General features: G+C 43.8%; 1 protein-coding gene across 4 annotated transcripts in view; it reads right to left on the minus strand.

Annotated features, from left to right (window-relative positions):
* Positions 1-523: 523 nt before the first annotated feature.
* Positions 524-24845, minus strand: part of tex47 (testis expressed 47) — a 52349-nt gene continuing 28027 nt past the window's right edge. For 2 of the 4 annotated variants that reach the window (XM_072558364.1, XM_072558363.1), the window contains 4 exons: positions 21097-21161; positions 9094-9295; positions 5609-5768; positions 524-716 (listed from right to left, as the gene is read on the minus strand). In XM_072558364.1, coding sequence (XP_072414465.1) covers positions 667-716; positions 5609-5768; positions 9094-9295; positions 21097-21161 — 477 coding nt within the window. In that variant the 3' untranslated portion in view covers positions 524-666. Of the gene's footprint in view, positions 717-2835; positions 2892-5608; positions 5769-9093; positions 9296-21096; positions 21162-24845 lie in introns of all 4 variants that reach the window. The other 2 variants (XM_072558365.1, XM_072558366.1) reach the window with 2 other exon arrangements.

Here is a 24845-nt window from a genome sequence, read left to right on the forward strand (position 1 = left end):
GTGTGTTTAGCTGAACTGCTTCTACTGCAATGGATTCTGAATCAAAACCTGATAACTCCTGCAAAGTTACAGGGGAGTGATATTTTGCCTGGTTCTAGATCAGAATTATGGGTTCCAGCTCAGATTGCAAGATTCGGGCCATATATTGTGTTGGCCTGGGCGCAATTGTGCAGCATCCTAAATGGGACAACTTGTGAGCATCCTAGGGCGCTGAGTACTCACAAACCTCAGAGTTTACAGAAAACAATGGCCGAGATCACCCGGATACAGTTCATTGTGAGCTTTCACAGCCAGAAGTCATTCCGTCTGCCTGAACTAGATTTAAAGCTAGATGTACATTACCTTGTTCACAGTAATGACTCAATCAGTTTGATAATTAAATCAGTTACTCCAAATAAACCGTAAATAGTAATAAGAGGACTTCATTCCCAGAGTATCTTCTTGGACCTTTTGAGGTCTTGGTGATCTATTGAACATAAAACAAATATATTTCATAATTGTAAAATGGATTGACAGCAGCATTCATTTATTGTTTTGGAGTGTGATCCACGTTCTAGTTTCTTACATTAACAGTTCTTGCTAAACCATGCACTCTCTGAACAAAACTGCACAACATCCATCACTGATGAAACTGCAGTATATATCCAAACCAAACACGTTTAACTTTCATTTTCTGCTCTCTGGCAGTAAACGTTCCGGCTTGGGCCATACAAGTTCTGAAAAAGAGAATATTTACATTAGAAATCAAACAAAATATATCACATACCTATGTATGGTACAGCTAATTCTGGAAATAAATTTCTACCCTGCCTCATCCTACTGGATGCTGAGTGAATCTGATATGTAGAGCACCAGACATAGTGGCTATCCAAAAACTAACACAGCAAACACTTCTAAAGGATTCCCTTCAGTTTGGAGAATGAGACAGACTGGGCTATAGACATTGTTGTGTTATAGCTGATTGGTGTACCCCTCCACAGGTGCAAATAGGTTCCTCCAGCTTTACCTTAAAGAACACCCCCACTGGCTCTTAGAAATGTAACCATGTTGATAATTGGAAAGGAAGCGATAGTGTTGCCAAGGCTGTACAGATTTAACCATCACCCAGCTCTGTCCCATTTCTAAACATAATTGTAGTGCTCAACTGCTCACGTTCCAAGACTTGGTAGGGGGAGCGAAAGAGACAAAACCAATGCCATCTGGCTGTATGCCACATCCTGGCAGGAAAGAGAAATCTGGAGGTGAATTAGCCTCTGCCACTGTTGATTGCAACTTATAAGGTTACATTGAAAGAAGGTTGACAGCAGATGGTGTGCCTTTAGTTGAGGAAACAGCTCCAAAACAGCAAACAGTGTCTGGAATGCACTTTAAATCAGCAGAACATTCACTTCATTCATACTGAGATCTATAATATCTCTTACTTATATCAAGAATCTTAAAGAAAACCTTCTACATAATTTCTTGTGCAATTGTTTTATGATTTAAATTATCAAATCTTTTTATAATAATCGTGTATTTTAAAAGGCTCCAGCCCAAATTTGCTGATATTGATATAAATGCACACACCATGGAATGCCAATCCGGCTTTAAATACTAACACTGCCAAAATGTGTTTCTTTGCTCAAATGGATTAACTCTATTAGATTAGAATTAATTTTATACAAGGCAGTGTTTTGATTGGATGCTGCAGAAAATTGTGGCAAAATGCCCTTTTTGACAGAGAGAAATAAATTCTCAAAAAATATGGGGCAGCTGAAAATGAAAGGGAATAAATAATTGCAATCAGTAAATGTTGTCAGCTGTGTCTCACAATAAGGTCTCAGCTCTGTAAGAAAACAGCCATTATAAAGAGCTAATTCTGAAAGGAAACCCCAAGGCATTGAATAAAGACTACTCTCTCCTACTCTGTAATCACTAGCATTCAATGAGTCCTCACATTATTATAGCTAAACATTAGAGTTCTTGTATTGTAATGTGCTAAATGAGGGCCTCTGGCTTGTGGCAGCTGCCTGGTAAGTAGGCAACTGTGAATCTTCTATTAAACCTTTAAAGCAAATCACTATTATCCCTGTTTCCTAGTCACCCTCCATTTGCTCTGTTCTCTTCCTGCTGGGACATTCTGGGCTGTTGATTATACCTTGGCTGCCATCAATACTGTTGTCTCTCTGCAGATGGAGGCACACCAGCTGCAAGTGTTGGGGCTTTTGCCCAGTTTTTTTTTCCTTCCCAAACTATGGAGTACTCCACCATCGTGAGACTGTTGTCACAGAAATACTGAAATGTTTGACAGAGTGGCTAAGCTCAGTTTTCAGCTTTTGGAAAACTGAATGGGGTGTTTGTCAAAATCTAGTGCAACCCTACCAATACACACAACACATACTTAATTTAGATTGGATGTAAATCTCTGAATAAATCAAAAATGCTAACTCTAGTTATTTTTCTCACCGGTATTTTTGCAAAAGCCTATTATTCCCACTAATAGACTAAGTTGTTCCAATAAAAGCAAAAACAAACCCTTTCATGAGTTTTTTGAATTTCTAGCAGACAAATATCACAACACTTAACTTTCAAGTGCAATGTTTTATACTCTTACTGAGGTTTACAGAGCTCAGTCAGTACAAATAAATGTGGACACTTTGTTAGCACACTGAAATGATCTATCTACTTGATGCTGCATTTAAGATAAGGTAAAGACTAGCGTGCAGTTAATAATGTAATATGTCTCATGCAAATTAATGCATCATAGTTTGAATGAAGTAAGCATACAAAAACGCTAGTCATTTTAAATGTGTGGATGGGCAGTATGTATGGTAATGATGGATGGCCATAGCATACCTTCTGTCAGAGAACACTCTAAACAGTTGTCATGTTGGTGCTTCCAAAAACATGTCCTTTAACCAATACAAAGAAGCAAGCATGTAATAAAACAAAAGTACAGAACAGTACAATGGTAAGTATTTTGGATTCGCTGCCAGTGAATGTACAGGTTGAGCTGTCGAATTCGATACTCGATACAGGACAAGTTTTTTTTTCCCGATTAATGAAAACTGAATAGTTCCCCCCTTTCACAGATTGATTATTAAATAAATGCTCTGGTCTTGGGATAGGGTCTAGGGGCCAGAGCTGCTGAGCTCAGGCTGGGAGAGTTAGGCCTTGGAACAAGTTGACTTCCTGTGGTCTGACAAATTCTCTGTTCCACTGAAGGCCTGCTCCTGGAGCCACTGGATAACAGAGGTACAACTTCGAAACACTTTTACCACAGGTATATTTATATGATGATGGGCAACAATCAGAAAACTAATAAGCGTGGCAAAGGTAGAAAAAGAGGTGAAGAAGGAGTGAAGCACAGTTGAAGCTCTTAGTCCCTACAAGGCTTATGAAAATAGTGAGGGAAATGAGCAAGTGAAAGTGATGAAGGAGGGAATCTCAGAGTATTGGTGCTCAAGGGAAAAGCCATCAAACTTATGAATGATGCAAACTGGTGTGACTTGTTTTGCATAACTGATAACAGTGCTCCAATATGACCACTACATTTGTTTGCACGTATTACGGATTTCTTTACTGGTTTTTCCCTCTGGGTAATGGAGGTCCAGGGAATGGGAAAGAAGAGGGATACAGAATGTATTAAGGACTCTATGGTCGGAAGAGAATGCAAAGCCAGAGATGGACAGTGTTACAGGGAAGATCTTAGAGTGAGGATGCCATGGAGGGAACCTGAGTATCAGTGTAAGCATCTAGAAGTCACTTCTCCAGGATGTAATGAACAGTAGATAGAAAACTAAGAATGATGATACTGTAGATTACTAGGTATGATGGAACTGCAGACAAGGAGCGAATCGTGGCACTTGTTATTATTGGATGGTGAAAGTGTGAAGACTTTAATTCATATTATTCATTCACAGGATGTGGGCTTCACTGATAGGCCAGCATTTATTACCCCTTCTAAATTACTCAGAGGCTAATTAAGAGTCAACCGTATTGCTGTGGGTCTGGAGTCACATGCAAGGCTAGGCTAGATAAGGACACTCTGAATTAATGCCAAAGACAACATTTAAAATATCCAGCCTCTGGGTTAAAAAAGTGCAAGATAATTGGTTGGCATCAGAGGGGAAAGCTATACAAAAGTAGTTTCTTTGAAAAAGCAGAAACCAGACTGGAATGGTTTTGGTGAAAAGACTCCAATCATGACACACACCCCCCTCCCCGGTATTTGCCTAAGAAGGCCAGTGAGGAAAACATTACACTTCAGATCAGATCTTCACAGATACTACAAGAACTGAAGACAATAGCTTTGATTATGCTGATAAATAACTGCAAGAGGTTTTGATGTGTATCTACAGTGGGCGGCATTATGGCTCGGTGGTTAGCACTGCTGCCTCACAGCACCAGAGACCTGGGTTCAATTCCTGCTTCAGGTGACTGTCTGTGTGGAGTTTGCACATTCTCCCTGTGTCTGTGTGGGTTTCCTCCGGGTGCTCCGGTTTCCTCCCACAGTCCAAAAATGTGCAGGTTAGGTGAATTGGCCATGCTAAATTGCCCATAGTGTTAGGTGAAGGGGTAAATGAAGGGGAATGGGTGTGGGTGGGTTGTTCTTCGGAGGGTTGGTGTGGACTTGTTGGGCCGAAGGGCCTGTTTCCACACTGTAAGTAATCTAATCTAAATCCTTAAAAAATAGGCGATACAGTCATAAAGTAGAAGATGTGGGTTTACACTCAGCTACAATTAAGCATTATGGTAATGACAAAGAAAGAGGAACTTCCAGTATGGACCATCACATTAATCGATGGAAATAAGACAGACCACGTCAATCAACTCTAGCAAACTGAAAGTAATTTTGCAAAATTAAGTTAGTTGAAGTTTGAGTCTTGGAACAAGAGTCTGTGTACTCAAATGTTATGTCTGGTCAGCAATGAATAACAGATATGAAGCTGGGAACACTGGGATACAAGAAAAGAAAATCAACAACTTTGAAGTACACTGCTTTGGAAGGATCCCAAGGATAAGCCTAAGAACAAATATACTGAATGAGGCTGGAAGAACAGAGAACACAGTGGAGTTCAGAACTATACCACTCAGCATAGCACTTCGATAACAATGATGTCTTGACATCAAATTGGAAGCTGGAAGTTGCAAGTATTGGAAGAGTCTAACACCTCTGTTATAGAAGGGCTATCTTGAGTTTGTGCAAACAGCATCGACACTGTAACTCAGTTCTTAAAGTGGTAAGTCAAGGTGAATTTTCAGAGTGAACTGGGCGAAGCAGATAATTTCAAGTTGGTAGAATTCTGAATGACAGAGGGTCCAGGGAAAAAAATAAGTTGGAAAGATGTCAGAACAGGAAAATCACAAGAATGTTTTATGACTAGTACGTTAGAACAGCGAGTTGTTTCACTGGTTAAAAGGTATCGCTAAAGTGCCATTGGATCACTTTCTCCAAATATATTCACTTTTATTCAAATCTAATTGAAATCAAATCTATTGAAAAACATTTCATGTGTAATTGAAAAGTTATGCTGTGAAAAATTATAACATAAAAATCCTTTCTTACTGGATGAATGAATAGTTCCAAAAGCGTTTTGCTAATTTACAATTTTTCAGCATGACTTACCTGAATCTATAATCACACTTAAGGGAGCATTGTAAATGTCCAAGAATTGGTGAGAAGTTAAAAGTTCATTTGATTTCAAGAGACGTTGAATCAGCTCTTGGGGGACAATCAGTTCGGGCACATTGTCCAGCACATAACTGATTGGCTTATTGGGAAATTCCTAGGAAAATAGGAACAGAGTTATATGTCAATGTCCATACACCCATATTATGATGCGGAATTAAACTGGTTCAGTTTATTATCAAACAGAAAAAATCTACTCAAACTATGAGGTTCAATTCCACTAAAATTTGGTTTGTCTGTTGACTTGTTTAGCCTTAACAAGCAATTGTGCAGTGCTTGATTAACTTGCAACTTTTAATATCTAAATATTTATTTAATCGTATAAATTTGACCTTACATGATGTTATCCAGCTTTGTAAATGTACACTTAGTTGCACAATGTCAATGAAATTAATTTAGTGAGCCATTGTGGGCAGAACAGGTTCAATTCCACCCTATGTGGAGTTTGCACATTCTTCCTGTGTTTGTGTGGGTCTACTCCGGATGCTCCAGTTTCCTCCCACAATTCAAAAATGCGTGGGTTAGGTGGATTGGCCATGCTAAGTTACCCATTGTGTCCAGGCACATGCAAGCCTAGGTGAGTTAGGCATGGGAAAAGCAGCTTACAGGGATAGGGTAGCGATGTGAATCTAGGTGGGATGCTCTTCAGAGGGTCGGTGTGGACCTGATGGGCCGAATGGCCTGCTTCCATACTATAGGGTTTCCAATGATAAGCAGTTAATCAATTATTGAGTCTGCAGCTAATAATCTACATTAGACAACAATGACTCCAATTTATGCAGGATTTTTTAATATGTGAATATTTCTGAAGGTCTTTACAGAGGTAGGAAAATAACTTATACCTTGACCTGGAGATTTGCTCATCAGGAGTCTTTTAAAAATGTCACAGTCCATTGTGGCTTCAGTTACCCAGCCCCCAGGTTCTGGAATTCCCTTCCTAAACTTCTCTATCTCTCTAGATCATTTTCACCTTTAAGGCCATTCCTTTAAGATTTACCTCTTTGGCCAAACGTTTGGTCATCTGACCTAATATTTCTTTTTGTGGCTTGGTGTCATCTTTTATATTAAAATGTTGAAATAGATACATAAGAGTTTGTAGCTACAGGTTCCTGTGCAACTCTGAAGATTTTAGATGAAGAGGAAAGGGGAAGTTGTGTGTGATACATCCATCTATTATCACAATTGGAGATATTATAGAGACAATTAGTGGGTGGCATGGTGGCACAGTGGTTAGCACTGCTGGCTCACAGCACCAGAGACTCAGGTTCAATTCCCACCTCAGGTGACTGACTGACTGTGTGGAGTTTGCACGTTCTCCCCATGTCTGCATGGGTTTCCTCCCACAGTCTAAAAGAAAATGTGCAGTTTAGGTGAGTTGGCCATGCTAAGTTGCCCGTAGTGTTGGGTGAAGGGGTAAATGTAAGGGAATGGGTCTGGGTCGGTGTGGACTTGTTGGGCCGAAGGGCCTGTTGCCACACTGTAAGTAATCTAATCTAATAAATACACGCTTGGCAAAACTTGCCAATATTTTCAAAACTGAATTCATCTGAATTTCCCTTGTCAACTATCTCACATATTCTCTTGAATTTCAAGTTGTTCATGATAATTATCTAAAATATACTTCTACTCGTGATTTATGATATATCTATCTGTTGTTTTTAATTTGGGAAGCATAGGAGCCAAAGTTAATCTAATTTGCCAAGTGGGAAACCAACAGTTTCAGATGGAAAATTGTTTTTATATCATATCCAATGAGACAATTTTAATCAATCTCAGCAGTCAACAAATTAAAGGGATTGGGTGCAATGTTGGCTCTACATTTACCAACGTTATTATCTCTACAAGTCAATGAGTAATATTTAATGAGATATATAAACAACAATTTGCTTTCTCCTGTGGGTACCCACCAAGTGAGTTTAGTTTAGTTGGACAATCCACGTTTGTGTTTGAGTTGTTCATTCTGTTGCGCAACCTTCTCTTTCTGATTTGTTTATTGTTAGTCAAAGTCCACATTTTGAATGAACCTAATGTCTGTGTTCCTACTGGTTAACGAAACAGACCTGTTTTTATTAGACCATTTAGAAACAGTGGCCCATTGTTTCCCACTTCCTATACAGCAACTTCATGTCAGTGTGTGAATGCAAAACCTGGATGAAGATTCCACAGGTTTATGTTTTTAATTTTCTGGACTTAGCTGTTCTACATCAAAGTTTGCATCTGCTTGTCCTATTGAATCTTTCCCTGCAAAGGAGTTGGTGTTTCGTCATTTCAAGTGGAACAGAGCAACCTAATTTTCTATTTTGTCTTATAAAGACTTTTTAAAAATGCTGATGCTTAGAATCCACTTTGATCCTGAAGGTATGTTGTCTTCTTAATCATTCAGTATATTTAAAAACAAAGCTTGCATTTATATAACATGATTCACATTTTCATGACCAAATAACTTTGTAGCAAATTGCTTGCATTTTTAAGTGTAGCCATTAATATGTAGACAAACAATTTACATGCAGCAAGATATTACAAGCAAGAATGAGGCAAATGGTCAGTAAATTTGATCTTGCTCGGATTGGTTGAGGGATAAATGTTGGATTGGACATGAGGAGGCACATCTTCCTGCTCTTCAAATCATGAATCCTTTACCTACCTAACCATGGAGTAGGATTTTGGCCTCTCATCCAAACATGGCACCTTCCACAAGGAAGCATTTCCCCAATCCCGCACTGAGCTGTCAGCCTACAGTGGAGATTAAACTCACAACTTCCTGACTTAGAATTAAAAGTATCACTGTTAAACTAACCTAGTGCATAAGGGTTATTTACTGCCTTTGCTAAATCAATACATAGTGTTAACCACTATAGTGTCACCGCTATAAATGCCGGAGGAAAGATCACAGAAGGGCTTCACATGAGGCTCCCAAGCACTGAGGTGTCACCTAGACAGGGGACGAAACGTCTGCAACACAAATTCACAGCTCGGTGAACAGAACCACAACAACGAGCACCCGAGCTACAAATCTTCTAACAAACTTTGAATAGTGTTAACTATTATATTGTATAATAAAATGTAGCATGGTATAATTTGTCAATTAATTTCATTTTCTGAAACAGAATAGGTAAATGATAAATAGAGTTTTACTATGCTATGCCAGATGGAACCTTTGCAATACTGTGTATGCATACTGTCTAGAAGCTAAAGGTGATGGTACACAGGTGGAAGAATGCTTCCTTGAGCCTCACGATAGCTGATAAAAGTACAGGATTAGCAAAACCATATAACATGCTGTCCCTCTTGGCTGAGAATATTACAAAACTCCAGCAAATTAAAGAAAGGAGGTAGGAAAACAGATTGTTATCAAAAGAGAGCTAAATGAAGCAGGATCTTAATAGACAAAAATTAGTTATGTTAAGAAAACTACTAGCTACCTTATATGTTTTCTGCATGTGTATTCCCAGCTTAATAAGTAGAGTTAGGCATTCACTGATGACCTTTTCAATTGGTTCCCCCTGTAAAGTATCATCCAGACGTTTTGCAGTGATATTCAGGACATTATATTCCCATTGCTGGAAGAGTCTGCATGGAATGTTATGAGATATCAACAGAATTTTGGGTTCCAAAAGTAAAGCTCTGAAACAAAGTACAACAGGAAGTCCTGGAATTTTAGCCATCGCTCAGCAATTTGGAACTAGACAAATATTTTAAAATTCAACACCTCTAGGTTTGCACAGAGGTTGTCCCTCTTCCTCTCCCATTCCCATTGTCCACCCATGCCTTTACTGAAATCCTGAACAAACAGCATAAAGGCAGCATCATCTTAGTTACTTATCAGTCACAGTGAGCAATTTGAACCAATCCTTGGGAATAAGCAGCAGTGTTGACTTGATTAAATAGATGATAACAATCAGCACAGAAACATTATAAACTGCCACCTAAGGAGTTCTCAAATTGTGTGCCTCCTTAATATTTTAATCTCCTTAAAAAATATCCTTCTGAATATATGTATGCTGTCAGATTTGCTTTGAGATTGACTTTTGCCCAATTCTTCAGCAATCAGTCAAGTGTGCTCATATGCAAATTCCTCCCAACTGCTACTTCATAAACTGCTCCATTTGTATGCTACATGCACAGTATAACTGCCTTATGGATAACACTGATAGCAGGACTATCATTAAACAAACCACATTTGGAACTTTACATGCTCCTCTTGGGTTATTTTGAACTGAGCAGCAGGAAAATTCTACATTGTTTCTGGAATCAAATTGAATGTGTTCTTTTTTCCCACTTCCACTTAGAATCCAAACTGAGGGCACCTGTAAAATTTATTGAAACCTGTGGGAAACTACAACTGACGGAAAACTCCCATAAACCTTTGCATTGATTCATGCACAATGAACATCCTTTGAACATCATGATCGGCTCTCTATCCATACTGTTCCCTACACCGTTCAGTTCAGGAACAAAGATTAGCCCAAGCAATTTTTCACACTCAGGGGTTAAATTTCCAAGGGCATTTCTTGATTGTGGTGAAAATTCCAGAAAAATAGCACACATTAAGCTACAGCAAATGAAATAGGAAAACCATCAGAGAATTCACCCCCTCCACTATTGCATTCAGATGGAAGTGTGTGTGTGCAAAAGAAACAAAGAGGCAAACTAATCTGTTTTACAAGCGTGTGGCAAAATAAAGGTATTGGAAGAATCTGCAAAGAAATCCCCAGAGATAATGGTCAATGAGTTTGGACGAGGAACTTGCCCTTTACATCCGTGCCTTACAATCACTCTCAAAAAATAGTAACTTTCCCAACCATCCAAAATAATCATTACTCACTTGCAATGCTTTCCTTTCTCTACTTTCAGTGAGAGAGAGGATGCAACCAAGAGGAGAGGAGATGGTGTGGTGGGGGAGATGGTACTCCTCCAGTGTCAGGTGCCCTTTGTGCCCATTGGCAATGCAAACCAACCTGGTTCAGCAGGAAAAAGGTCATGTCTAGGAGACTGCAGTTACAGGTAGTGACCAGCACGGAAAACCTGAGCATCCTGATGGACTGGTGCTTGGACATGGCAAGACTGTCCACCTGTTGTCTGTATGATGGCACCTTCTTGATACTGGTTGCCCTGTGAGTGTGGCTGAGGAGCAGGAAGCTGATGCTGCTACTGGTGTTGTTTGTACTGCCACTGGGTGCTGGAGCTGTTTCTTCTCTCCTATGCCCTCCTCTGGGGTGGAAGCTGCAGCTGCTTCAGTTGCCCCCATGCTGTGATGAAACCTGGCAGGAGCTGAAGGTGAGTAAAGTGTTGGACAAGGTTAAAAACCACTTCCAAGGAGTCAGCAGCTGCTTCTCACCTACCTGTGACTGCAGCTTCTTCACCTTCATTGATCCAATGCCCAGAGGTCTGACAGTTCCATTCCTACTGTGCACTTACCTCAGTGACTCCAGGGAGTTGCTAACACCTGGGAAACACATTGCTCTGGCTGTTAAATCCAGAATTTGTCACTAAAATGGAGTTTAATGAGCTGCTTGTGTTTTTTAAAAACCTTATCCACCAGCTGCACAGGGGTTCCCACACAGCTCCAGACACACCCTTGGAAACCTTGCAGAGTGTGGAATGACGTCAACATCCCAACCCAATGTCACCTTTAAGAGATTTAAATGCCCACATGCCCTAAAAATCAGACCACATGCACCCTGCAAAAAAATCCATCCATGAAGTCTAATTGACATAAATACATCTCTGGTATATTTTCCAATTGTACGTATTATTCCAAATTCCCGTAATTTGGGATTATTCTCTTTTCATAGACATTAATAGATCTGCACACATGAATTCTGATTGTATCAACAATCTCTGAATATAGCTGCTGACTCAATTCTGAACAGTGACCTGGCCACTGGAAAATGACCCCCTGCATATCTGTGTTTCTGCTTCTAGGACATCTGCGAGCAAGTTGAGAAGCTGGTGTTAATAGCAGCAGGACAGCGGTGACAGTGGTGACAGGTTTGAGGTTGACTGTATGGAAGGCCAGCTGAGGAACCAAGCTAAAATGAAAAACTCAGCCGGCCAATAGGAAGGCTCAGAGAAAGCAAGGGCCAGCAAGTCATGCACCTTCTCAGCCCACCTGAAGTCCTTTCCAGAAAATGTGGTAGAGATGGTTATGTCAGAGCGGGGCTCCTGAGTTTCACCAGATGATGTTTACCAGTACATGGCCATCAACTGATCCAGCCTCTTCTCCATGGTTACATCTGCACCTGGATGCCCCTGGGTGAGGGAGCACACATTGCCCACTGGTACACTTGAGGCCTTGCATCGCGCGTTCCGTAGGGGCCAGAATCCATTAGGTAAAAACAATGACTGCAGATGCTGGAAAGCAAATACTGGGTTAGTGGTGCTGGAAGAGCACAGCAGTTCAGGCAGCATCCAACGAGCAGCGAAATCGACGTTTCGGGCAAAAGCCCTTCATCAGGAATAAAGGCAGTGAGCCTGAAGCATGGAGAGATAAGCTAGAGGAGGGTGGGGGTGGGGAGAGAGTAGCATAGAGTACAATGGGTGAGTGGGGGAGGAGATGAAGGTGATAGGTCAGGGAGGAGAGGGTGGAGTGGATAGGTGGAAAAGGAGATAGGCAGGTCGGACAAGTCCGGACAAGTCAAGGAGACAGGAAGTTTGAAACTAGGATGAGGTGGGGGAAGGGGAAATGAGGAAGCTGTTGAAGTCCACATTGATGCCCTGGGGTTGACGTGTTCCGAGGTGGAAGATGAGGCGTTCTTCCTCCAGGTGTCTGGTGGTGAGGGAGCGGCGGTGAAGGAGGCCCAGACCTCCATGTCCTCGGCAGAGTGGGAGGGGGAGTTGAAATGTTGGGCCACGGGGCGGTTTGGTTGATTGGTGCGGGTGTCTCGGAGATGTTCCCTAAAGCGTTCTGCTAGGAGGCGCCCAGTCTCCCCAATGTAGAGGAGACCACATCGGGAGCAACGGATACAATAAATGATATTAGTAGATGTGCAAGTAAAACTTTATTGGATGTGGAAAGCTCCTTTAGGGCCTTGGATAGAGGTGAGGGAGGAGGTGTGGGCACAGCTTTTACAGTTCCTGCGGTGGCAGGGGAAAGTGCCAGAATGGGAGGGTGGGTCGTAGGGGGGTGTGGACCAGACCAGGTAGTCACAGAGGGAACGGTCTTTGCGGAAGGCGGAAAGGGGTGGGGAGGGAAATATATCCCTGGTGGTGGGGTCTTTTTGGAGGTGGCGGAAATGTCGGCGGATGATTTGGTTTATGCGAAGGTTTGTAGGGTGGAAGGTGAGCACCAGGGACGTTCTGTCCTTGTTACGGTTGGAGGGGTGGGGTTTGAGGGCAGAGGTGTGGGATGTGGACGAGATGCGTTGGAGGGCATCTTTAACCATGTGGGAAGGGAAATTGCGGTCTCTAAAGAAGGAGGCCATCTGGTGTGTTCTATGGTGGAACTGGTCCTCCTGGGAGCAGATACGGCGGTGGCGGAGAAATTGGGAATAGGGGATGGCATTTTTGCAAGAGATAGGGTGGGAAGAGGTGTAATCCAGGTAGCTGTGGGAGTCGGTGGGTTTGTAAAAAATGTCAGTGTCAAGTCGGTCGTCACTCATGGAGATGGAGAGGTCCAGGAAGGGCAGGGAGGTGTCAGAGATGGTCCAGGTAAATTTAAGGTCAGGGTGGAATGTGTTGGTGAAGTTGATGAATTGCTCAACATCCTCGCGGGAGCACGAGGTGGCGCCAATGCAGTCATCAATGTAGCGGAGGAAGAGGTGGGGAGTGGTGCCGGTGTAATTACGGAAGATCAACTGTTCTACATAGCCAACAAAGAGACAGGCATAAGTGGGGCCCATACGTGTCCCCATGGCTACGCCTTTGGTCTGGAGGAAGTGGGAGGATTTGAAGGAGAAATTGTTAAGGCTGAGGACCAGTTCGGCCAAACAAATGAGAGTGTCAGTGGAAGGGTACTGTTGGGGACGTCTGGAGAGGAAAAAATGGAGGACTCCATCTCAAACATCAAAAACTGTAAGTACAACAAACTTTTCTCCACCCACCTCCATAACCAGCGCTCCTCAAACATTCCAGAAGCTTCCCCTGGCCTCAGAAACGCCATTAGCCATGCGGCTGATGCAGCTACCACCCCCACGCTGAGTGATGATGTCACTTCTGCCCCCATCATGGCCACTCCCACAGCCACTTCCGGCCCTCACATCATCGCTGATGCCACACGCTCAGTGACTCCCGCCACCCCTACTGCCGTGGTCACCACCACTTCTGCCCCCACCAATGCCACTCACCTGCATTCTGCTGACATGCCCCCCACAGACCCCACTGTCACTATCCCCACCCCCCAGAACCCCGAGGGAACATTACCCCTGCTCATGCCTCCACCCCCATTCCCCCCACCATCACACCCACTCCAGGTACTGGCTCCGACCCCACTCCCAGCTCCACACCCACACCAGATCCCAGCTCCCAGCCCTGCCGAGTTTTCACCATCCCCCAGACCTTCCACTCACTGAGGACGAACGATTAGTCCTCAGCAAAGGACTCACCTTCATCCCCCTCCGTCCACGCATCAATGAATTTAATACACGACGTGACGTCGAACAATTCTTCCGTCGCCTCCACCTCCGAGATAACTTTCACAATCAGGACTCCCGCCCACCTTCTGAGGACCCCTTCGCCCACCTCCAACACACTGCATCCACCTGAACACCCTGCGCTGGCCAATTACCTGCCCTCGACCTCTTCATTTCCAACTGCCGCCGGGACATTAACCGCCTCAACCTGTCGACCCCCCTCCCCCACTCCAACCTCTCACCCTCACAACGCGCAGTCCTCCAATCCCTCTGCTCTACTCCCAACCTAACCATCAAGCCAGCGGATAAAGGGGGCGCAGTGGTAGTCTGGCGCACTGACCTCTACACCGCTGAAGCCAAACGCCAACTCGAGGATACCTCTTCCTACTGCCCCCTCGACCATGACCCCACCCCCCCATCACCAAACCATCATCTCCCAGACCATACAGAACCTCATCACCTCAGGAGATCTCCTACCCACAGCTTCAAACCTCATAGTCCGGGAACCCCGCACTGCCCGGTTCTACCTCCTTCCCAAGATCCACAAGCCTGACCACCCTGGTCGACCCATTGTCTCAGCATGCTCCTGCCCCACTGAACTCATCTCTACCTACCTCGACACTGTCCTATCCCCCCTAGTCCAGAAACTCCCCACATACATTTGAGACACCACCCACGACCTCCACCTCCTCCAAGACTTCCGTTTTCCCGGCACCCAACGCCTCATCTTCACCATGGATATCCAATCCCTCTACACCTCCATCCGCCATGACCAGGGCCTCCAAGCCCTCCGTTTTTTCCTCTCCAGACGTCCCCAACAGTACCCTTCCACTGACACTCTCATTCATTTGGCCAAACTGGTCCTCACCCTTCACAATTTCACCTTTGAATCCTCCTACTTCCTCCAGACCAAAGGCGTAGCCATGGGCACACGTATGGGCCCCACTTATGCCTGTCTCTTTGTTGGCTATGTAGAACAGTTGATCTTCCGTAATTACACCGGCACCACTCCCCACCTCTTCCTCCGCTACATTGATGACTGCATTGGCGCCACCTCGTGCTCCCGCGAGGAGGTTGAGCAATTCATCAACTTCACCAACACATTCCACCCTGACCTTAAATTTACCTGGACCATCTCTGACATCTCCCTGCCCTTCCTGGACCTCTCCATCTCCATTAGTGACGACCGACTTGACACTGACATTTTTTACAAACCCACCGACTCCCACAGCTACCTGGATTACACCTCTTCCCACTCTATCTCTTGCAAAAATGCCATCCCGTATTCCCAATTTCTCCGCCTCCGCCGTATCTGCTCCCAGGAAGACCAGTTCCACCATAGAACACACCAGATGGCCTCCTTCTTTAGAGACCGCAATTTCCCTTCCCACATGGTTAGAGATGCCCTCCAACGCATCTCGTCCACATCCCGCATCTCTGCCCTCAAACCCCACCCCTCCAACCGTAACAAGGACAGAACGTCCCTGGTGCTCACCTTCCATCCTACAAACCTTCGCATAAACCAAATTATCCGCCGACATTTCCACCACCTCCAAAAAGACCCCACCACCAGGGATATATTTCCCTCCCCACCCCTTTCCGCCTTCCGCAAAGACCGTTCACTCCGTGACTACCTGGTCAGGTCCACACCCCCCTACGACCCACCCTCCCATTCTGGCACTTTCCCCTGCCACCGCAGGAACTGTAAAAGCTGTGCCCACACCTCCTCCCTCACCTCTATCCAAGGCCCTAAAGGAGCCTTCCACATCCATCAAAGTTTTACCTGCACATCCACTAATATCATTTATTGTATCCGTTGCTCCCGATGCGGTCTCCTCTACATTGGGGAGACTGGGCGCCTCCTAGCAGAACGCTTTAGGGAACATCTCCGAGACACCCGCACCAATCAACCAAACCGCCCCGTGGCCCAACATTTCAACTCCCCCTCCCACTCTGCCGAGGACATGGAGGTCTGGGACTCCTTCACCGCCGCTCCCTCACCACCAGACGCCTGGAGGAAGAACGCCTCATCTTCCGCCTCGGAACACGTCAACCCCAGGGCATCAATGTGGACTTCAACAGCTTCCTCATTTCCCCTTCCCCCACCTCACCCTAGTTTCAAACTTCCAGCTCAGCACTGTCTCCTTGACTTGTCCGGACTTGTCCGACCTGCCTATCTCCTTTTCCACCTATCCACTCCACCCTCTCCTCCTTGACCTATCACCTTCACCTCCTCCCCCACTCACCCATTGTACTCTATGCTACTCTCTCCCCACCCCCACCCTCCTCTAGCTTATCTCTCCATGCTTCAGGCTCACTGCCTTTATTCCTGATGAAGGGCTTTTGCCCGAAACGTCGATTTCGCTGCTCGTTGGATGCTGCCTGAACTGCTGTGCTCTTCCAGCACCACTAATCCAGAATCCATTAGACCACACTTTAAATTCAGTTTAAATTTGCTGTAAGTAGTTGATTTTTATCATGATACTTAGGTGGCCATCGACCGGACTTGACAGTGGGAGATAGCTGTCTTTAGATCCAACTGCCAGCCTCTGTCCTATGGTTCAGTCAAGCCACCTGATGTCCCTGGTGAGGCAGCATGTGGTGCCCACTGGTACTCTCAAGATTTCTGCAACCAGTGGGTACTGTGACAGCATTATGTCCGCACATTTTAGTTTGAAGGTTTGATTTCTGTTACACTGCCCTGTAAGGATCTGCTACCTTTTAAAATTTGGTTTAAGAAGTTCAATTCAAATGTTCTTTTTCAAAAGAGTATGAGAAGATATTATTGTGCTCTTTTGCAGTGGTAGCCTTTGGGCCAGGAGTCCTGGGTTCACGTTCCACCTGCTCCAGAGGTGCACGATAATGTCTCTGAACAGGTTGATGGGAAGACACCATCAAGGAGATATTATAGTGTTTTTGTGGCACATTGACAGTGACCCTACCTCTGAGCCAGGAGATTTTGGTTCAAGTCCCACCTGTTTCAGAAGTGTTTCATGCACATCTGACCAGGTGATTAACAATATCTTTAAGGTGATACTAGGTGGCCATTCACAGGTCCAAGCAGCAGGTTTATAGAGGAGGTTATTAGACCCTACTGTCTGCTTCCCAGCTGAGACTGTGTCTGTGCCTAGGTGGTCCTGGAGAGGGAATGAGTAGTGTCTACTGGCCCACATTGAGTTGTCTACAATTGGAGGACACCACAGGGGATAGATTACATTAGATGGCAGCACAGTGGCTCAGTGGTTAGCACTGCAGCCTCACAGCACCAGGGACCCAGGTTCAATTCCAGCCTTGGGTGACTGTCTGTGTGGAGTTTGCACATTCTCCCTGTGTCTGCATGGGTTTCCTCCCACAATCCAAAGATGTGCAGGTCATGTGGATTGACCATGCTAAATTGCCCATAGTGTTAGGTGCATTAGTCAGAGGGAGATGAGTCTGGGTGGGTTGCTTTTTAGATTAGATTAGATTACTTACAGTGTGGAAACAGGCTCTTCGGCCCAACAAGTCCACACCGCCCCGCCAAAGCGCAACCCACCCATTCCCCTACATTTGCCCCTTACCTAACACTATGGGCAATTTAGCATGGCCAATTCACCTGACCTGCACATCTTTGGACTGTGGGAGGAAACCGGAGCATCCGGAGGAAACAGAGGCTCTTCAGAGGGTCAGTGTGGACTTGTTGGGCTGAAGGGCCTGTTTTCACACTGAAGGGAATCTAATCTAATTTACTTCCTACAGTGACACTTCTATTTGTTAAGTTCCATTTTTCACATCCTTTTGTTACAATCTCACTTTAATGGGCTGTCGCCTTATAACGTGGTTTGTTTTCAAAACAGTATAAAGAACCACTGATTGAAACTGGTGACATGTTTGAGGTAGGAGTGTTTGCTAATGTTGATAGCTATCTAAATAAACCTGAGACGGTATCAAAGATTAGCTGCAGTGCTCCTGCTACTGGCTGCCTTCACTGTAACAATAAGGAGGGCAAAATCTCACATTGACACAGAAAAGAAACAGAATAATATGAAAATGGAGTCATAGCGTCACAGAGATGTACAGCACAGAAACAGATCCTTTGGTCCAACTCATCCATGCCGACCAGATATCCCAACCCAATCTAGTCCCTGCCAGCACCCGGCCCATATCCCTCCAAACCCTTCCTATTCATGTACCCATCCAGATGCCGTTTAAATGGTGCGATCATACAAGCCTCCACCACTTCCTCTGGCAGCTCATTCCATACACATACCACCATCTGTGTGAAAAAGTTGCCCCTTAGTTCTCTTTTATATCTTTCCCCTCTCACACTAAGTCTACGTCCTCTAGTTCTGGACTCTCTCACCCCAGGGAAGAGACTTTATTTGTCCTATCCATGCCCCTCATGATTTTATAAACCTCTATAAGATCACACCCCAGCCTCCAACGCTCCAGGGAAAACAGCCCTAGACTATTCCACCTCTCTCTATAGCTCAAATCTTCCAACTCTGGCAACATCTTTGTAAATCTTTTCCGAACCCTTTCAAGTTTCAGGGAGGAGACAGTGAGGTCTGCAGATGCTGGAGATCAGAGTTGAGAATGTGGTGCTGGAAAAGCACAGCAGGTCAGGCAGCATCCGAGGAGCAGGAAAATCGTCATTTCGGGCCAGAACCCTTAATCAGGAATGAGGCTGGGAGCCTCGGAGGTGGAGAGGTGAGGGGGGGGGGGGGGGGGTGATGCTGGGGAGAAAGTAGCTGAGAGTGCAATAGGTGGGGGTAAAGGTGATAGGTCGGGGGCAGGGTGGAGCAGATTGGTGAAAAGGAAGATTGGCAGGTGGGACAGGCCATGAGGATAGTGCTGAGCTGGAAGGTTGGAACTGGGGTCAGATTGGGGGAAGGGGAAATGAGGAAACTGGTGAAGTCCACATTGATACTCTGGGGTTGAAGAGTTCCAAGGTGGAAAATGAGGCGTTCTTCCTCCAGTCGTCAGGTGGTGAGAGAGTGGCGATGGAGGAGGCCCACGACCTGCATGTCCTCAGCAGAGTGGGGGGGGGGGGGATTGAAATGTTCAGCTATGGGGCGGTGGGATTGGTTGGTGTAGGTGTCCCACAATTTTCCCACAACATCAATTTTCCTGCTCCTCAGATGCTGCCTGACCTGCTGTGCTTTTCCAGCAACACACTCTCAACCCTTTCAAGTTTCATAACAACCTTCCAATAGGAAGGAAACCAGAATTGCACGCAATATTCCAAAAGTGCCCTAACCAATGTCCTGTATAGCCGCAACATGACCTCCCAACTCCTGTTCTCAATACTCTGACCAATAAAGAAAAGCATACCAAACGCTGCCTTCACTATCCTATCTACCTACGACTCCACTTTCAAGGAGCTATGAACCTGCACTCCAAGGTCTCTTTGTTCAGCAATGCCCCCTAGGACCTTACCATTAAGTGTATAAGTCCTGCTAAGATTTGCTTTCCCAAAATGCAGCACCTCGCATTTATGTAAATTAAATTTCATCTGCCACTTCTCAACCTATTGGCTCATCTGACCAAGATCCCATTATAATCCGAGGTAACCTTCTTCGCTGTTTTTGGTGTCATCTGCAAACTTACTAAGTATACCTCTTATGCTCACATCCAAATCATTTATATAAATGACAAAAAGTATTAGATCCAGCACCAATCCTTGTGGCACTCCACTGGTCACAGGCCTCCAGTCTGGAAAACAATTCTCTACCAGCACCCTATGTCTTCTACCTTTGAGCCAGTTCTGTATCCAAATGGCTAGTTCTCCCTGTATTCCATGAGATCTAACCTTGCTGACCAGTCTCCCATGGGGAACCTTGTCAAATGCCTTACTGGAGTCCATATAGATGACGTCTACTGCTCTGCCCTCATCAGTCCCCTTTGTTACGTCTTCAAAAATCTCAATCAAGTTTGTGAGACATGATTTCCCACGCACAAAGCCATGTTGACTATCCATAATCAGTCCTTGCTTTTCCAAATACATGTATATCCTGTCCCTCAGGATTCCCTCCAACAAGTTACTTGAGTAAATTACAGGAAATGACAGAAACTATATTAATCAACATTAGACCAAAGGAGGTACAAATTAGAGAAAACAAAGCAATTTTCAGGATTCAAAATTATGTAAATGAGGACATGGTTAATACAATAGGAGTAGATGCTTTCTCCCTTGAATCGTGTGAATCCTTCCTTTCTCTATAATGATCAAATTCCTTCTGGAATGCCTCGATTGAACTTGCTTCCACTACATTCTCTGGCATTTCAGATCTCAACCACCTGCTGCTTGACAAAGTTAATGTGAATCCATTCTACCTGCCCCCTTAGCTAGCACACACAGCCCATACCACCCAATCATGCCAGCACTTCCTGCTGAAGAGAAACTGTGAGTTACTATTAGAACAATAGCAAAGAAGGCAAAAGGCTACAAAGTATTCAGTAGAAACTTAGGGTGTTGTTCTTCAAGCTCGCTTTCAGGATATCTAGAAAAGTGCGTAAGACTATAGAAATAGGGCTCAGCGTGAGTGCGGTATGAGGAATTGAAATGGCAAGTTACAGGTATCTTGGAACTGTAGCTGTGGAGACGACAGAGGTGCTCAGCGTAACAGTCATCTCGTCTACCTTGGTATTTCAATCTGGAAATGATTAGTTGGTAATACAGTACACTCGGCTAACACAAGTACACTTTACTGAATCAGCTGGAAAACATGTTTGAGACTCTAATGGAATGGAAACAGGAAATGTTGCATTGGAAGGTGCTGAGGAAGGAGAGCAGGCAGGAGGGTGGTGAGAGAAGAGGAAGGAGAGATATGCCTCACACATTAAACATCTGGATTATTGCCATTGTAGCTATACCTTTCTTCTTGTTGCTGCATATCTTTTAGATCCCCGATCACTGAATATAACACATCACTGGAAGACTGTGGGTAAAAGAAAATGATCAATGAAATAGATATTGTTTTCAAGCGCACTGATTTTGTTTTCATGAAGGCATGTTCTGCAGATGTTTCTTTGTCAACCAAATTACATGAAGAATGCCTATACCTGCTTTGGGGAAAAAAAAGGCTAGCTTTCCTGGGGTAATGGTACCTGGTTCAACTGGTTGTCATCAGCAAACAGTGAAGTTCACCCAATATGAGTACCTCAGCTCATGTCTAGACCAGTTGGTGTTGAATAAATGCAACTGTAACTTGGCATCATTCTGACACACAACAAATGAATTTTTTGAAGAAGCAACAGAGGATTGATGAGGGCAGAGCAGTAGATGTGATCTATATGGACTTCAGTAAGGCGTTCGACAAGGTTCCCAATGGGAGACTGACAAGCAAGGTTGGATCTCATGGGATATAGGGACAACTAGCCATTTGGATACAGTACTTGCTCAAAGGTAGAAGACAGAGGGTGGTGATGGAGGGTTGCTTTTCAGACTGGAGGCCCGTGACCAGTGGAGTACCACAAGGATCGGTGCTGGGTCCTCTACTTTTTGTCATTTACATAAATGATTTGGATGCGAGCATAAGAGGTACAGTTAGTAAGTTTGCAGATGACACCAAAATTGGAGGGGTAGTGGACAGCGAAGTGGACAGATTACAACAGGATCTGGACCAGATGGGCCAATGGGCTGAGAAGTGGCAGATGGAATTTAATTCAGATAAATGCAAGGTGCTGCATTTTGGGAAAGCAAATCTTAGAAGAACTTATACACTTAATGGTAATGTCCTAGGAAATGTTGCTGAACAAAGAGACCTTGGAGTGCAGGTTCATAGTTCCTTGAAAGTGGAGTCGCAGGTAGATAGGATAATGAAGAAGGTGTTTGATATGCTTTCCTTTATTGGTCAGATTATTGACTACAGGAGTTGGGAGGTCATGTTGCGGCTGTATAGAACATTGGTTAGGCCACTGTTGGGATATTGCGTGCACTTCTAGTCTCCTTCCTATCGGAAAGATGTTGTGGAACTTGAAAGGGCTCAGAAAAAAATTTACAAGGATGTTGCTAGGGTTGGAGGATTTTAGCTATAGGGAGAGGATGAACAGGCTGGGGCTGTTTTCCCTGGAGCATCGGAGGCTGAGGGGTGACCTTATAGAGGTTTACAAAATTATGAGAGGCATGGATAGGATAAATAGACAAAGTCTTTTCCCTGGGGTGGGGGAGTCCAGAACTAGAGGGCATAGGTTTAGGGTGAGAGGGGAAAGATATAAAAGAGACCTAAGGGGCAACTTTTTCACGCAGAGGGTGGTACGTGTATGGATTGAGCTGACAGATGAAGTGGTGGAGGCTGGTACAATTGCAACATTTAAGAGGCATTTGGATGGCTATATGAATAGGAAGTGTTTGGAGGGATATGGGCTGGGTGCTGGCAGGTGAGACTAGATTGGGTTGGGATATCTGGTCGGCATGGAAAGGTTGGACCGAAGGGTCTGTTTCCATGCTGTACATCTCTATGACTCTATGACTCTAATCACAGCTGGAGACTGGCCACACTGGCTGAAAATCATAATTTCCTGTGAGAAACCCATATACTGTACAGCTATATCTTTCATAATTACCAGTGTCATCACGTTACCAATCATAGCTATGAAAATGTTGTTAAAACACTTGGCTTTTTAAAAGTATTTTCTAAAATGCTAAACAATTTCAATGATCCACCGCAGATTTTATGTTTTGGTGATATGTAGATTCATGGAGTTGTACAATATGCAAACAGACCCTTTCCAACTCATCCAATGCATCCACCCTAAGTTAATCTAGTTTCATTTGCCAGCATTTGGCCCATATCCCTCTTAAACCTTTCCTATTCATGTATCAACCCAGATGTCTATTAAAAGTTGTAATTTCACCATCTCCTCTGGCAGCTCATAACATACACACATCATCCCCTGCCTGAAAAAGTTGCCCCATAGGTCCCTGGGGAAAGGACCTTTGCTATTCACCCTATCGATGCCCTTCATTATTTTATAAACCTCTGTAAGGTCACCCCTCAGCCTCCAATGCTGCAAGGTAAATAGCCCCAACCTATTCAGCCTCTCCCTCTAGCTAAAATCCTCCAACTCTGACAACAGGGTATCCAATATGGAATTATGTTTAGGCAGAAACTTGGCATGGAAAATTACTTTTGAAAGCCAGCAGAAATGTTAGTGCAATTTGTAGCCTGAATTGCACCTAAAGCAGATTGTCTGACCTTGCCTTTTTCAACTGCATTGTTTCATTGTTGGTAACATGCTTATTAGCATATGTTACACCATTTCCAGGTTTCCAATACCCCTCTGCCTGTCACATACTCTAGGACAACACTCAATGCTCCAATTTGTACTTAACCAATGTGTGATGGAATTTCTTCATCATCTGTGTTCGATGTTCTGTTTGCATTGATCCTTTATGGATGTTCCTAACTCAGCTTTTAAGTATCTTCCACATCTTCATGTTCCCCATTCCATTTATCCAGCTTAAATATTTCAGTATTAACAGCATCTAATCACATACTTAGCATGTAAAAATGTTAAAAGTGCAATATATTATACTCACACTTAGTGTGTACAAATGTTAAAAGTGTCCTGGATTAAAGATATATAAAAGCATAGAACACACTAATTAAGAGCAAATGAATGCTTATCTGATTGGCAAGATGAGGTGTACCAGGGATTTGGGCTAAGACTTCTTTTATTCTCTACATACATAATAATTTGGATAAGGAGATAAAAATATGAATAGTCAAATTTCATGATAACACTGAATTATAGGGCAGGTAACTGTAAAAGAAATCAGGAGACTTTACAATGAGCAGTCAATCCTAATGAGATGTAGGGAAAATGCTGACCAATATTTAAAAAACATGTATACCAGTTGATTTTGGCAAAATGTATAGGTAAGTAGAAATGAATTTTTTATAGTTTGACCACATAAAACCTTTGTTATCAGGATAACCCAAAGCAAGCATCCCATACAACTTCTGTTGTGTGTAAACAGTCAGTCACAGTGTTAAAATAATTGCACTGTACAATATATTAAATACATTCAGCTACATTGTTGTGGGGTTCATTAATAGACACCAACATTTTGACCCTTCAAACGTGAGTTAGCTTAAAGCAGACTTTGTTTAAAAGCATTCATCTACTCTGGACTCATTTCTATGATGATATCTTTCCAAGCACAACTTTATGAAGTAATTTATCCACTGTAACTCACTTTTTGCTGTGTTGTGCAATGACTGGTCAGCCAAGCATAACAAAATACAATCGAAAGAATGATTGACCAAGTATTGATTACATCTCACTCAGTACAAAGTGGCTGGCTCATGTTAGAAATGGAAAAGCCAAGTCAGGGTCAAAAATGTGGTCTTGCATCACGGAGAGGGGGAAATACGTTTCTTTGATGGAATAGAGGGGGTTTTGAGAGAGCACTTTTCATATTATTACACAAATTGAACTATGTGACTGTGATCATATGTTTAGCGTGCTTCACTTTGCAATGGGCTGGAATTTACATTCCCGAATCAGATATGTTGCACCTCCCCCACTCGTGAAAATCATGACATGATGATATCAGATTGACCCACAACCTGCTAATCTCTGTTAGTACTCCCATCCAATATTTTGAAATCTTTACC

The sequence above is a fragment of the Chiloscyllium punctatum genome, chromosome 39 (genome assembly GCF_047496795.1).
Source record: "Chiloscyllium punctatum isolate Juve2018m chromosome 39, sChiPun1.3, whole genome shotgun sequence".
Taxonomy (NCBI): domain Eukaryota; kingdom Metazoa; phylum Chordata; class Chondrichthyes; order Orectolobiformes; family Hemiscylliidae; genus Chiloscyllium; species Chiloscyllium punctatum.